Raw genomic sequence first — 13,555 nt, 5'->3', positions numbered from 1 at the left:
CCCAGTGGTCTGTACTCCAGAACAAACAGGAGAGACTGATCTAGATAAGGCCAAGGACAAAGCAGAGGCTCTCGCTCTCGCCTTTCAGAGAAGGGAGCTTCTAGTTCTGGTAAGGACAAGAAGTCAATTATTCCATTGAAAACTAAAAATTAAGACTCTGTTTAACACCTTATATCTGAATAAATAATTATGGAAGTAAGAGGAAGCAACTTTGGCCTATGTCTGTGTGGGAATATTTATGTGAATAAGTGTATTGTGTGATTTGTAAGTTTATACATGTGTGCATATGTGTTTGTGTGTATTGGTGTGCATGTATGCATGTGTGTGTGTGTGTGTGTGTGTGTGTTAGATGGTATGATGGTCAAGTAGCAAGGTTAATTACCAGAATATTTAGCAATATTCTGACACTCATAATATCTCATTTACTTGATAAAATTTAAATAAAAGTAACCCTTATGGTCAATGAAAACAGCAGCATCTGCACAGTCAAATATGTAATGTCATAAAGAAAGGCCAGTCATTTTTTTCTTGAAATGTTTGTGAAAATAAGTGCTATTGCTGATTATCTGCATTGTGTTAGAGACCACATAACACTGCTGTGATACCTCTGAGAAGAAATTCTTATGTACAACATTCAAGGTACAGGATAATACATTGGGTGTCTTAGATTTATAGAAATAAGTTGACTGACTGAGCTTTATGTCCAGATATTCATGCAACTCATCTGAGCTCTTATTTCTTAATGAAACTATAGACTTTCTAAGTGCTCTGGGAAATGCTTGATTATGTATCATCCTTCATCTTTCTGGGAACCTCCAACATCCATTAAACTAATCTTCTTCCAACTCTCTGTTTCTAATGCAGGATACTCTCAAAAATCTTGCAACTCCTAAGGTTCTGTGAGATTCAAATTTGTATTTTGTGCATTTTTCCCATCTTTGATGATCTCATTTGTTCTCACAGTCCCAGATACCAACGCCTCTTAATCTAGTGTTTGGGGGGCTGTAAAATTATTTTATAGCAGTCCTGAAGTATAAGAATTTATTAAATGAAGGTTAATTAACATGTCCTTGTTGCTCTGGCCTTTCCTTGGTTCTTCCTCACTGTTTTATAATTATATATATATGAAACCAGTGTGTAAACAATGTTAATATTTAAAAATAGTTGTAAAATGTTATAAATTTAGATGTGTCTTTGATTCTTCACAAATATCTATAACATAAAAATATACATAGATTAGATAAAATTTACTGATATAAAATGAGGCTCAGATCAGTCAGATAGAATAAATAAATTAATACCAATTAAAGTTGTGGCAATTATGCTTGAACCACTTTCTTATTTTCATTCTTATAAAATTCCTAATGTATTTATTCATGTATATTATGTGCATAATGAAAACTTACCTCTTAAGAGTAAGACATTAATTACTTAAACTTGCTTTCTAGAAGTTATTGCTTTCCAAGCTATTTTCAGTGATCAATGAGCATTTTAGTAGACTATTGTTTCAGACTTTCTTCTGTGAAATTCAGGGATTTGTTGTAAAGCTAACATGGAAGTTATTTAAGATTGTGTGCGGAAAGCAGTGCAAAGGATTCTGAAAATTTTTTAAACTGATATAACAAAACAGTTGAATTGTTAGCAATTTAGAAAAGTTGTGATTTTGTTGCATTGGAGGATATAAGCAGGAAGGACTTATAGTAACTTTGGAAGAATGCTCTAGCTGCTTATGCTAAATACACATATGCTTTAATGCAACGTATAGAACTCATTTCTGTAAAACTGAATATCACCTAAAAGAATGATTGCTTTTTTTCTCACATGGTTTCAGATATAGTTAATAAGCTTCTAGTCCTCCACATCCACATGTCTGTTCTTAACAACTCCGAAGTCAAGCATTTTCTTCTAATTGGGATCCCAGGACTGGAATATGCTCATACATGGATCTCCATCCCCATCTTCCTCATGTACCTCATTGCCATCACGGGTAACTGCATTATCGTTTTTGTCATCAAGACAGAGCCCTCCCTTCATGAGCCCATGTATTATTTCCTTACCATGTTGGCTGTCTCTGATATGGGCTTGTCCTTCTCTTCCCTTCCTACCATGTTTAGGATCTTCTTTCTCAATGCTATGGGAATCTCACCCAATGCCTGCTTTGCTCAAGAGTTCTTTATCCATGGGTTCACTGTCATGGAATCCTCTGTGCTTCTAATTATGTCTTTGGACCGCTTTCTTGCCATACACAATCCCTTAAGATACAGTTCTATCCTCACCGGCAGCAGAGTTGCTAAGATGGGACTAATGCTAGCCTTCAGGAGCACAGCTTTAGTGCTTCCGTTTCCTTTCACTCTAAGGAGATTGAAATACTGTCAGAAGAATCTCCTCTCTCATTCATACTGCCTTCATCAGGATGTCATGAAACTGGCCTGCACTGATAACAAGGTCAATTTCATCTATGGCTTCTTTGTGGCTCTCTGTACCATGCTGGACTTTGCCTTGATTGTTGTATCTTACCTGCTGATCTTAAAGACAGTCCTCAGCATTGCCTCTCTGGCAGAAAGACTCAAGGCCCTAAATACCTGCGTCTCCCACATCTGTGCTGTGCTTATCTTCTATGTGCCCATCATCACCCTGGCTGCCATCCATCGCTTTGCCAAGCACAAAAGCCCCCTAGTTGTAATCCTTATTGCAGATATGTTCTTGTTGGTGCCACCCCTGATGAACCCCATTGTGTACTGCATAAAGACTCGGCAAATCAGGGAGAAGGTCTTGGGAAAGATGGTTAACTTATGTATGAGATAGGACTTGATGATATAAGTAATAGATTATCTGCCAGTGGGTACTTACTGGTACTCAGTGTCATAGTGGTTATAATCTAGTTAGGGATTCAAGCAGGACACCAAAGTTCTGTGAAGCATAGAATGTGGAGTTGTGAACATTCTGAATAAGGGTAGAGGAAACCATGGAGAGATACGGCATGATTTAGAGAGGCTTAACTAACATTTGAAAAGGAGTTTAAATAGAAACTTTTATGTGATTGAACTGTTAAATCAGTCTTTAAAGAATTTTTAAGATTTTAGTAGACATGTTATAGTTCAATTAATATTTATAAAATATTTCTGTAGTGCATAATATTTGTACCATAAAGGAAAGCAAATTAGCAGAACACATGGTACTAATTTGGCAAACATTGAGAGAGTTTTGGGTGAAATAATAGATAGGAGTTTAGGAGTATCTAAAAAGAGTTGAACCTAAATACATCTGAAAGTCTTTTGGGCTGAAGGACAGCAACATGTCTGAACCATGTTCAAGATAAACTGAATCTGGGAGAGACAAGGAGATTAACACTTTGCCTGCTGTGACGTGTTAGTTCCAGAATGGTAGAGAGAGCAGAAGGATGTAGTTTTTGCTGCTGTTAGTTTGTTCTCATTTTGGTTGTTATAAAATAAACATGTAACTTATATAAAATTGACACATTCCAGAAAGTGCCTAAGAAATCATTTTTAACCCTGTGGTGTTACTGTTTAGTCTTTTATGTCAGAGTATGTGTGCCTTTCTCAAAATAAATGTAGTTCTTAAAAATAAGATTTCTACAGCCCACAGAATTTGGTACCAATACACACCTTCATCAAAATTTATTTATTAATGTTTTTCATGAAATAAGAACTATTTTAAGGAATGATTAAAAGGTTGATTCTGTACTTGAAAGTTCAGTTGGAAGGAAAGCTAGATGTTAAGATTGTCATGAAATTCTATCTAGGGTGCTGAGGCCACAATTTTGCTATGAACTCACACAAACTTTCAAAGATGCTAGAAGTTTAGATGATGGGTCTAAATTCTTTTGAGAATTTGTCTTGGGTGACTGAATATTAAATATAGTATCTGAGAGAAATCTTGAAACATGAGGCTGGGGTGCTGCTTACCAGTTACTAATGAAAATTAGCTTGGGTCCCTTTTGGAAGACAACAACAACACTTTTGTGTAGATGTGGATGTAAGCTTGTATACACGGTTCAGTCTTCAAACTATGAAGACCCTCCTTTACTGAGGGGCATCTCTAATGTGCTTCTTCACTCATTGATGCCTATTGCTATGTTCTTAGTTCATACTCAATTAGTCTTCATTTTAAATCTTAAAATAGTTCTCAGTAATTTGTACCGCAACGGCTTGTATCCACACAGTCATTTCTATCATTTACGGATGTTTTTCTCTTCTCTATGCTAACACTGTCTGCCTTGCTCTTCTGCACAGCAGCATAAATGCCCCTCACTGCTAGTTAATTTGCTCCTTAGCCTCTTCTTGTAGTAAACTCTGCCATGTTATATTTGTTTTCTCTTACTTCATAACAAGACATCATACATTAAATGGTCAAATACAATAGACATGCTTTCATCCTTTAGTCTCTTAGTTCAAAATACTCACATGAGTCTAATAAGGTTAAAATCAAAAATTAGCAAGCCCATATTTCTTTCTGAGCTCCCTGAAAATAGTATCTTTCCTCACCCTTCTCAGCTTCTAGAAATCACCTGCATTTTAGGGCTCACAGATCTTCCCTCCCTCCTTGAAACAAACAACATCTCATCTCAACATGCACTCAAAACAGTCCATAGCCATGTTTTCAACACTGGTCACTGTCAGAAAACATTCTAAGAATTTGTGCTCATCAAAATAATATCCTACTCTCAATAGCTGTAGCTGTAATTATATCTGCAGAGCATCAGCATACTCACAATTCAGGAGCTAGAGTGCTGAAAACATTGGAGAGTGTGTTTTTCTGCTTACTATAAGTGTTTTTCCTTGGCTTATTTTTCTTTCTTTCATTCTGTAAAAGGGAATCATGGGAATGATTAAAACTTACACTAAAAATGGATTAGTGAATTTTTGAAAATCATGATAATGGCAATAAATTCATATTAACACACATGACACCTTTCAGAAAGAAGGGACAATAAAATGAAACTAAGACAATTTATTGAAAGGGGGCTATTAAACATTTTTTAACATAGTGCATTAATTTTCCAATTCAGTAGAAGAAAGATGGAAGAAAGATCAAATATTACACATGTGTTTAATCTATTGCAATAGTACATGTCCTATATCATTTGGAAAAACCCTGAGTGTGAGTGTGACTGATTGCAAAAGAAACTTTAAATAAATCCAAATCATCTTAATACTGTTACAGAAATAACTGCGATTTCAGAAACTGCCAGAAATTGTCTATAAACCACCCAGGAATACCATAAAACACTTTCATCTTCTATGTGAATCCAAAGCTTATGAAAGAAATGAAAGAGTGATGGCGTATGAACAGGAGAGACTTCAGCCTCCTCCCTTAAGACAGTCCACACGCTTCTGTCAGGGTAGAGCACTGCCCGTCCGCCCAGTCATGCGTCTATGGCAGGTCTGGTTTGGAAGCTGAACCGAATAGGGGCTGTCAAGGTGATTCTGAGCCACAGGCAGGACTTAAGGCACCACACCTTCACACAACATGTTTTTGCCTGCACGTACTGTCACAAGCTGAATAGGCCCTCCCATTGCTCCCAGACAGGTGAGAATGACTTCTTCCAATTGCTTAGATATATTTTCCAAGTCATGCTTATTACAAACCAGTTAGCTATATACAAACTAGGAATGAATTCCATGTTGAGTTAAAGGAATAATGTAGGGGCTTAGGATATGCTCCACTCCTTCTATCCTCTCTGCTTCCTTCACCTTCAGTTTTCCTTCTAGGAACCATAGAGATCCTTGTACATGGCTTAATAAAGAACAATATTCCTCCATAATGATGTGAAAATTCTTAATGTCAACTTTTCAACTAAATTCATCATGTTTACCTGGAAGACATAATCATTTACCTATGCTGCTATTTTACCCTTTGCTCCCAACCAGAACCCTCTATTTCCCGGATTGTTACAATAACCTCCCGTTTCCTCCCAAAGGTTATTCTTTATGTATCATATTCATGACAGCAGTTTTCAGTGATTTCCCAACTCATTGTGATTGAAATTCAAAATGTGTCCATGACTTATTTGCATCATAAGGAAACAGCATCTCTCTTCCTTTCCTGCTATGCTCTTCCTCCTAATGGTGCTATATACAGTGGTATTCTTGACACAAACCCATTCGAACTTCAGATTTGCCACATAGTCTTCTTGCCATCTGAAACCCTCTCCCCTTCATCAATAGCCTCATGCCACATGCCACATATCCTTGAAATATTTCCTTCTCAGTGAAACTTTCCTTGGCCCTTATAAAACTGCAACCTTCCAGGGCCAGTCTTACCCTTCTTTTCCATATAAGATTTTCTGTCTCTACCATAGTATGCTTTTTCTTCATTTTCATATTTGCTGATGGCCTAACGCTACGAGAAGTTCACAAGGGCAGAGTTTTGTCTGCTCTGTCCACTGTTCTGTTCCTAAATCCAGGGAAACTGGTTGGTAGGAGTAGCCACTCAATGTATACCAAACCTATACTCCTTCAAGTGCTGATCCATGAGTTCCTGGCCGTAGCTCAATATGTCCTCCCCATCTCATTTTACCACTTTTCCTTATTTTGTCTTTTGTAGTATTAGGAATCACCTAGGGCCTCCCAAGAACTAAGGAGGGACTGCCAGCGAGTTAGAAGTCCAGCCTTGGATAGTTCTTAACAAAAATTACAATAGTACCATTTGTTGCATTTTGGCCTTTTTTTTTTTTAAAAAAAGGGAATTCTTACTTTATTTAGAATATCACTTCTTTTCCATCTTACCTGGATCATATCAACATTATGTACAAGACTCAAGCTAGAGGGCATTCTAAAGGAAAAAAGTGCCAGATCCACTCATTTACAAATGTCACTCTGGAAGTTCAACTCTGGCCCTTTTTCTCAGGGTCATTTCTGGCCTGTCTTGTTTATCACACATTTTCTATGCTATGTTTGATTTTATGCTTCCATAGTTTGTGTTTATCTAATAAATAAAAGAAACTGAAGTTTGTTGCAAGTCAAAGAAATCGGCTAAGAATTTCCTTTGAAACTTTCTTTTCTTTAAGTTTCAAACTTAGCAGTCTCAGTGTGCCCTGATTCTTTTTTCTCTTATTTTTCTAAGGAAAAAATTATATATATTTAGTATATTATTGTTTTAAATAGTATATACATTGTGAAATAGCTAAATTAAACTAGCATGCATTATCTTCTCTATGTTTAGATCTTAAGAACTCTTAAGATCTAAATTTTAGAAATTTGTCCTGTAATTTATGGAAAACAGTTTTGCAAGATGAAAATTGTTAGCTATGTTTTAACAGAAAATTGAACTCAAACCATCTCAACACAATTTTGTCAAATATGCTACTACAATTTACCCAAGTTAAGTAGAAGCTAAAGCCTTCTAAACATGACTGCAACTTATCCGTGTGACTCTTTAATTCATTAAAAGGTATCAGAGGCCAGGACTCTCGGTGTCCTCATGGTACTGGAATTACAAGCCCACACCACAAATATGGAGTTCAATGTTAGAATTACACACAAACCTCAGAAATCTCAGGCTTCCCGTTTCTGTGAAGTTTGTGTGTTTACAGACACCTATGATCTAAACCACTTTGAATGTTCCATCTCATAGTTTTCTATGCACTGATGGTCTTAAGTTCCACACATGATGATGCTTAAAGTACAGCCATAGGCACCGTTGTAGAGTGGTTTTCTCATGCTAGAAAAGATGAGGCCCTGGTGGTGAATGGTGCGGGTGTGGTGACAAGCGTGAGGGAAACAGTAGGTGCTCTTGGCCTTGAAAGGGACCAATCATGAGTGAGATGTGGTTCCACTTTCTGTTTAGCCAGTCTTTGTTTGAAATCTGTGCTATGGACTACTGTGCAGGGGCATGCCGTGCCTGTACTCCCTCTGTGCTCCAAAATCCCCTCCATAGCATCTTATTCAGGCCCATTTCCTCCAAAAATAACTCCAGTCAAGGGTTCCATTAATATGTATTTCTCAGAAAGTTACTTTTAATATCTAGCAATGTTTTGGTATAATCATGATGCACATATGAGAGGGTGTAAGAAACACTTTAATTGGTGCATTTATTTATAACTTTTATGATGTTATCTATGATTGGCCACTTTCCACTTCTCTACCCTTGTCCTCAATCTTCCTAGCTATACAAGGGAACAGCAACAGCAGCAACAACGTTAACAAAAATGCCTGGAGAAATGATTCAGTGGTAAACAGCACTTAACTACTTAATTATGAGAACTTGAATTTGGATCTCACCACCTAACAAGATGGACATCCCGTAAACACCCTAAATGTCAGCTCTGAGGGACCTGATATCCTTTGTATACATAGGAATGAGTGTGTATGTGTGCACATTTACACTTTCACTAATTCTCAGGTAAATAAATAAAAATTAAAAATAAAAATCAATCCAGTTAATTTTCTGGATACACTGTTTCTTGTTCATCTCTACTCAGCTTTGGACATGCTGTTCCAGCAGCGTGGGAGACATTAGCCCCTCCCTCTGCAATCGTCAATGATCCATGTCCCACATGTTTTCTAAGGCTGACTGCTGTCACTCCAAACAAAGATTTCTTTATCCTCTCTTTCCTGAAATATCATCTGATTGAAGATCATGTCTCATTTCTGTTGCTAATCAATCACACTTTACTTTGAGCAACAAAATTAAAAACTGATCCAAAATTTAATTCTTATTCTTAAAATTCTTTTCTTTACTAACATGGGTTCACAGTAGAACTGATTCTGTCACTGATCGCCCACTGGAAAGGCGAGACAGGTAAGGGCTGGGATAGTCTGAATTATTTCCACTCACTGGTGTTGACACTGATTTAACTAACGCTCTTATATGAGCTTTGTAGATGGAACATCTACATGTGATCAGCCCATGGGACTTGGTCTCAGTGTGGTGTCTGGGTTCCACAAGAAGGCTCCAAGCAGAACGTTTACAAATAAAGGTATAAATGAATGAATAGGGGGAGAGAATAGTAGCTTCCACCTCTTAATGTTAAGAATTTCCATTTCTTGTGTGGAAAGTAGGATTAGCCATACTTCTGCTGACATAATGGGGCAATATGATTTACCACACAATATTATACTAATCAACATCCACCTATAAAAAGATAATTTTGTGAGAGATGTGATTTATTCAGTCTTCTATATTTCTTGATTAAACAAAAATTTATCTTCTCTATTTCAAGCCTTGGCAGAAAGAGCAAATTATGAACTGATCTAGTTACAAAAGGCATGAGTTACCCTATCCCGGATCTGTTTGGTCTTGACACTGTAAACAATGGGGTTCATCACAGGAGGGAAGAGAAGATACACAAAGCCCATGACCACTTGCACCAGATGGGGTGCCTGCTTTCCAAAGCGGTGGATTACAGACAAGCCAATCATGGGAGTGTAGAACAGAAGTACAGCACAGATGTGAGAAACACATGTGTTGAGAGCTTTGAGTCTCTCAGCCCGGGAGGCAATGGACAACACTGTGCGCAGGATGAGTGCATAGGAGAAAAGGATGAGCAGGGAGTCCACCCCCACTGTAGAAACAATGACGAACATGCCGTAGATGCTGTTGGCCTTGATGTCGGCACAGGCCAACTTCATCACCTCTTGGTGGAGACAGTAGGAATGTGAGAGGACTAGGGAGCCACAATAAGGAAACCGCTTGAGCATAAAGGGCAATGGGAAAATGAGTGCAACGCTGCGGCCCAGAGAGGCCAGGCCTATTCGGCCAATCACCGTGTGCGTGAGAATGGAAGCATAGTGCAAAGGGCGACAGATGGCCACAAAGCGATCAAAGGCCATAGAGAGAAGCACAGAGGATTCCAAGAAAGACAAGCAGTGGATGAAAAAGAGCTGGGTAAAGCAAGCATCATGACTAATGTCTCGTGCCCCCACCCAAAAGATGCCGAGCACTGTAGGAAGGGTGCAGAGAGACAGACCCAGGTCAGTCAGAGCCAGCATGGACAGGAAGAGGTACATAGGCTCGTGGAGGGAGGGCTCTGTCTTGATGATAAAGAGAATTGTGCAGTTGCCCAGGATGGAAACTAGATACAGGAGGCAGAGTGGGAGGGAGATCCAGATGTGCATGTGTTCCAGCCCGGGGATGCCACTCAGCAAGAAGGTAGAGGACATGCTGCCATTTTCTAGGGGTCCTGGCGTCATTGCAAATGGAGAAATGGGTCAGTTGGAATCTTTCCAAAATTCTGAAATGAATTGTAGAAACGTTAGTGATGGATTGAAACTGGCAAAATCGAAATTCAGAACTAAAAAGATTAGAACCAAATAATTCTAGGACTGTATAGCTCACTCAAGAGATTATTTCAGTCTTTCTGGTTTCCTCTTTTGATTAAGACAGGGTCTCATGTGTACCAGGCTGGCCTCAAACACGCTGTATAGCTGATGATGACATTCAACTCCTCATCTTCCTGCCCCACCACTCCAGCGCTGAAATTATGGGCATGAGCCACCCTCCTCAGTTTATCAACATCTATTTGAAGAAAATAGTTTGCAGCCTCACAGTTTCGATGAGTAACAAAGACGCAGTAGTGAGACTTTATTAGCCTGTGCAACTCCTAAGAGCTGGAGTAGAGACCTTTTGTGTTGATGAAGCTCCTCTCCCTTTCTCTCACTCTGCTCTGGCTTTCAGATCTGCCCTCTTAAACCACGGAGTTTTACTTTTTGAATTATAACATTGTTATGTCCCAGACTAGCTGGTCTTGTCTCTTGAGCTGAGGCAATCCTCCTGCCTTGAGATCTTGAGTATCTGGCTGTTAGGACTGTGCCGCTGTGCCTGTGGAATTTTTCTTATGTGTGGGGAACTGGAAGCGCCTTGGGGAAAGGATTATGAAGCAGAGAAAAGTCAGTTCCTTCCCTTAGTGTTGTGGTATTTTACAATGAAGACCATGGATATTTGGGGGGGGGGGTTACAGTGCCCACCTCCTTGGTTCTAGGAACGTCTTTGCTTTTCCAGAGTAAGTGGTAAGTTTCCTTTCCCACACTTCTGTTGAGCCTGCACCCTCTGAACGCACCTCACACATCTTTCCTGTCAGGTCTTTTACTAAGGTTCCCCCTTTTCTCTGATCTTCTGTTTCCTTCACTTACATTACTATGCTTTCTTTCCTGTATTTTGATGGTTTTATTTCCTGTCTCTTCTCTGTTGCAGTTTCAGCATAGAGGTTATGGTACATACAGTCCTTCACTTGTTTCTGCTCTCTGCTCTTGCTAACATGGAAGTCTCACCAGCTCTAGCTCATAAATCCTGCTCAATTCACAGAACTCTAGATAGACCTGGAGGGTGTGTGGCAGGGTTTGCCAGACTATGCCTGACTTCTACAGTGTGAAACCAGAGTCCTTCACTCAGTCAGCAGCTGGATAAACTATAAATTCAGGAATTTGAGTGATGTGGACCTAGGTTTAAGATATGACTTTATCCCATCTTGCACACTGAGTGTTTAAAGTCTATAGAATAAAATCCAATGATGCTGGTAGACAGAAAAATAACCATATAGGAGTTCAGTCACTGAGCACAGGTCTATTTCCAGTTGGTTCCTTGACTTTTACTGTAGCGATACCCCATTCCTAATGTCGATAAAATATAAGCTTAGGCAGAGTGGGGCTTTGCTTTAATCACCTCTGTGAAATATGACAGGTGATCAATATATTTTCCTTTCTGATTGAAAGTTAACTTTTTTAGTTAATGATTAGTAACTTAGAGAAAGTTACAACTGTTTCTGGGATTATAGAGAAAAATGGGATGGAGCAACACTTTCTTTTGAGTGTGAGTTCTGAATAGCTGTCATGCTTTCCGTTACAGAATGACAAGTTGGAGACAAACAACAGCAGTTAGCATGGAGCAAAGGGTCTAACAGACCTTTACAAATACTGGTTCTTTAAAAAAATTTAAGAAATTGATACCAGATGTATCAGCTTTGGGACCCTGTGCTGAGTTCTCTAGACTTTCCTGCTCCATAATTAGCTCATGTTATTTATCAAAGTGAACTCAAAAGAGTTGCAATAGAAGCTTCCTTGTCATCGACAGCAAACCTTTGACACCCAAAGCTCATCAGGTGAGGACTGTTGAGGTAGGGAGAGTGAGTTTTCTCCAGGAAAATGGCTCCTGTTAGGTGGCCCATTCTCCAACAGATGGCTGGCTCTACATCCATGTATACAAAGACAGCATTGATTAAACTCGATGGACTATGATAGAAAAAAAAAAAACCAAGTGACTGGGAGAAGGATGTGGACACGGCAGTTTGGAGCTGGAGGAGGAGTATGGTTTGAACTAAAACCTTGCAGCCTATTTCTACTTTTTCAAATTAAGACAACTTACAAAACTTTCTAAGATTCCATGGAGATTATTTGTAGACTGTTCTTGGCAAAAATTAGATATTCACCAGGGATTTCTTTCTTCGTCATTCTGTTCTATTTTAACATCAAAAAATACATTGTTTGGTTTTTTTTCTTAGTTGCAAGTTTTATCCAGTTAGAATTCTTAAGTCATTAATTTTTGGAAAATCACATACATGTATATAACGTATTATGATCATATCAAACCCTACATCACATATCTGCCCAGAAAAGCAATGAAACTCAAATCTCTAGAACTAAAATGTTCATAGTGAAAGCTGAAAAGAAAAACTAGATCAGTGAACATTTCCAGGTAGATGTTTAGCAGCCTGGAATGACTAGAGGCTAAATAACAGAGGACATAGAGTTACATCAAAACTTTCCCATTCCTCCCTTCTATTTGTTACCAGCTGAAGCTAGATACACTTCGCAATTAGAAATTGCTCTTTTAATTGTAAGTGGGTATCACTGAATAAAAATCAGCAAAAATGATGAGGGTAGGTTGGAGCAGGGGGAGTAGAAATAAAATAAAATCCAGAAAATGAAGCCAAAATACATTAACTTCAGAGTGAACATCTTTTGGCTGACTTGGGGTTTGGTAGGGATTGAGACTTAGTAAAATAACTCTTAAGAGCTCAAGGAACGACTGTCAGAGTATACACTTCCCAGCGGAGGGAGGGTTTATTGTTCTCCATCATTACCAGAACAGTTGCTATAGGCAAGGTTGGGAGTGGGAATAGATTTAACCTATGACTTGCAGTTTTTCTGCTTGGCAATCTCTTTCTGAATGAAATTTAGCAACTTTGATGATGTCTATTATTGCTACTCTGTAGTCGCTCAGAGAGCAGTTATTTCATGTCACAGGAAAGATTTTCTTCCAGGAGGCCAGTCAGCTTCCTGGACACCTGTACTTTTCTTTCTTAGACAATTCCTTCAGGTGCATTAACTTTGTTTGTAGATGAAGTGGTAGATGCTGAACTCAGAAAAGCTAGTCCATCTCATCTCAGTTTTACTGTCTCAACTTGTCTCTCCTTTCTCATCACTATTTCTGCTAGTACCATATAAAAGGCAACTTCCTGAGCAGGAAGCTGGAGGAATGGAGAAAGCTGTTATTTGCTTTCTGAGAATGCTTTGATATCAGACCTGGGATTCCACACAGTCAGGAAGACTGGTTGCTGCAGCTGTCATATTCAGGAGACATCCTTGCCAGTGTTTTG

At 38.7% G+C, this 13,555-nt stretch overlaps 2 protein-coding genes across 2 annotated transcripts; one reads left to right on the top strand and one right to left on the bottom strand.

The window, feature by feature from the left end:
- The first annotated feature begins 1,866 nt into the window (after positions 1 to 1,866).
- Or51a7 (olfactory receptor family 51 subfamily A member 7) lies at positions 1,867 to 2,805 on the top strand. Its single transcript, XM_048429544.3, has one exon. The coding sequence runs from the start codon at positions 1,867 to 1,869 to the stop codon at positions 2,803 to 2,805; it is 939 nt and encodes a 312-aa protein (XP_048285501.3).
- Positions 2,806 to 9,215: 6,410 nt separating this feature from the next.
- On the bottom strand, positions 9,216 to 10,154 carry Or51g2 (olfactory receptor family 51 subfamily G member 2). Its single transcript, XM_048429529.3, has one exon. The coding sequence runs from the start codon at positions 10,152 to 10,154 to the stop codon at positions 9,216 to 9,218; it is 939 nt and encodes a 312-aa protein (XP_048285486.2).
- Positions 10,155 to 13,555: the final 3,401 nt, after the last annotated feature.

This window comes from Myodes glareolus, chromosome 7, assembly GCF_982192425.1.
Source record: "Myodes glareolus chromosome 7, mMyoGla1.1, whole genome shotgun sequence".
Classification (NCBI taxonomy): domain Eukaryota; kingdom Metazoa; phylum Chordata; class Mammalia; order Rodentia; family Cricetidae; genus Myodes; species Myodes glareolus.
The sequence above is the reverse complement of the archived record's forward strand: the minus strand, read 5'-3'. Positions and strand labels throughout refer to the sequence as shown.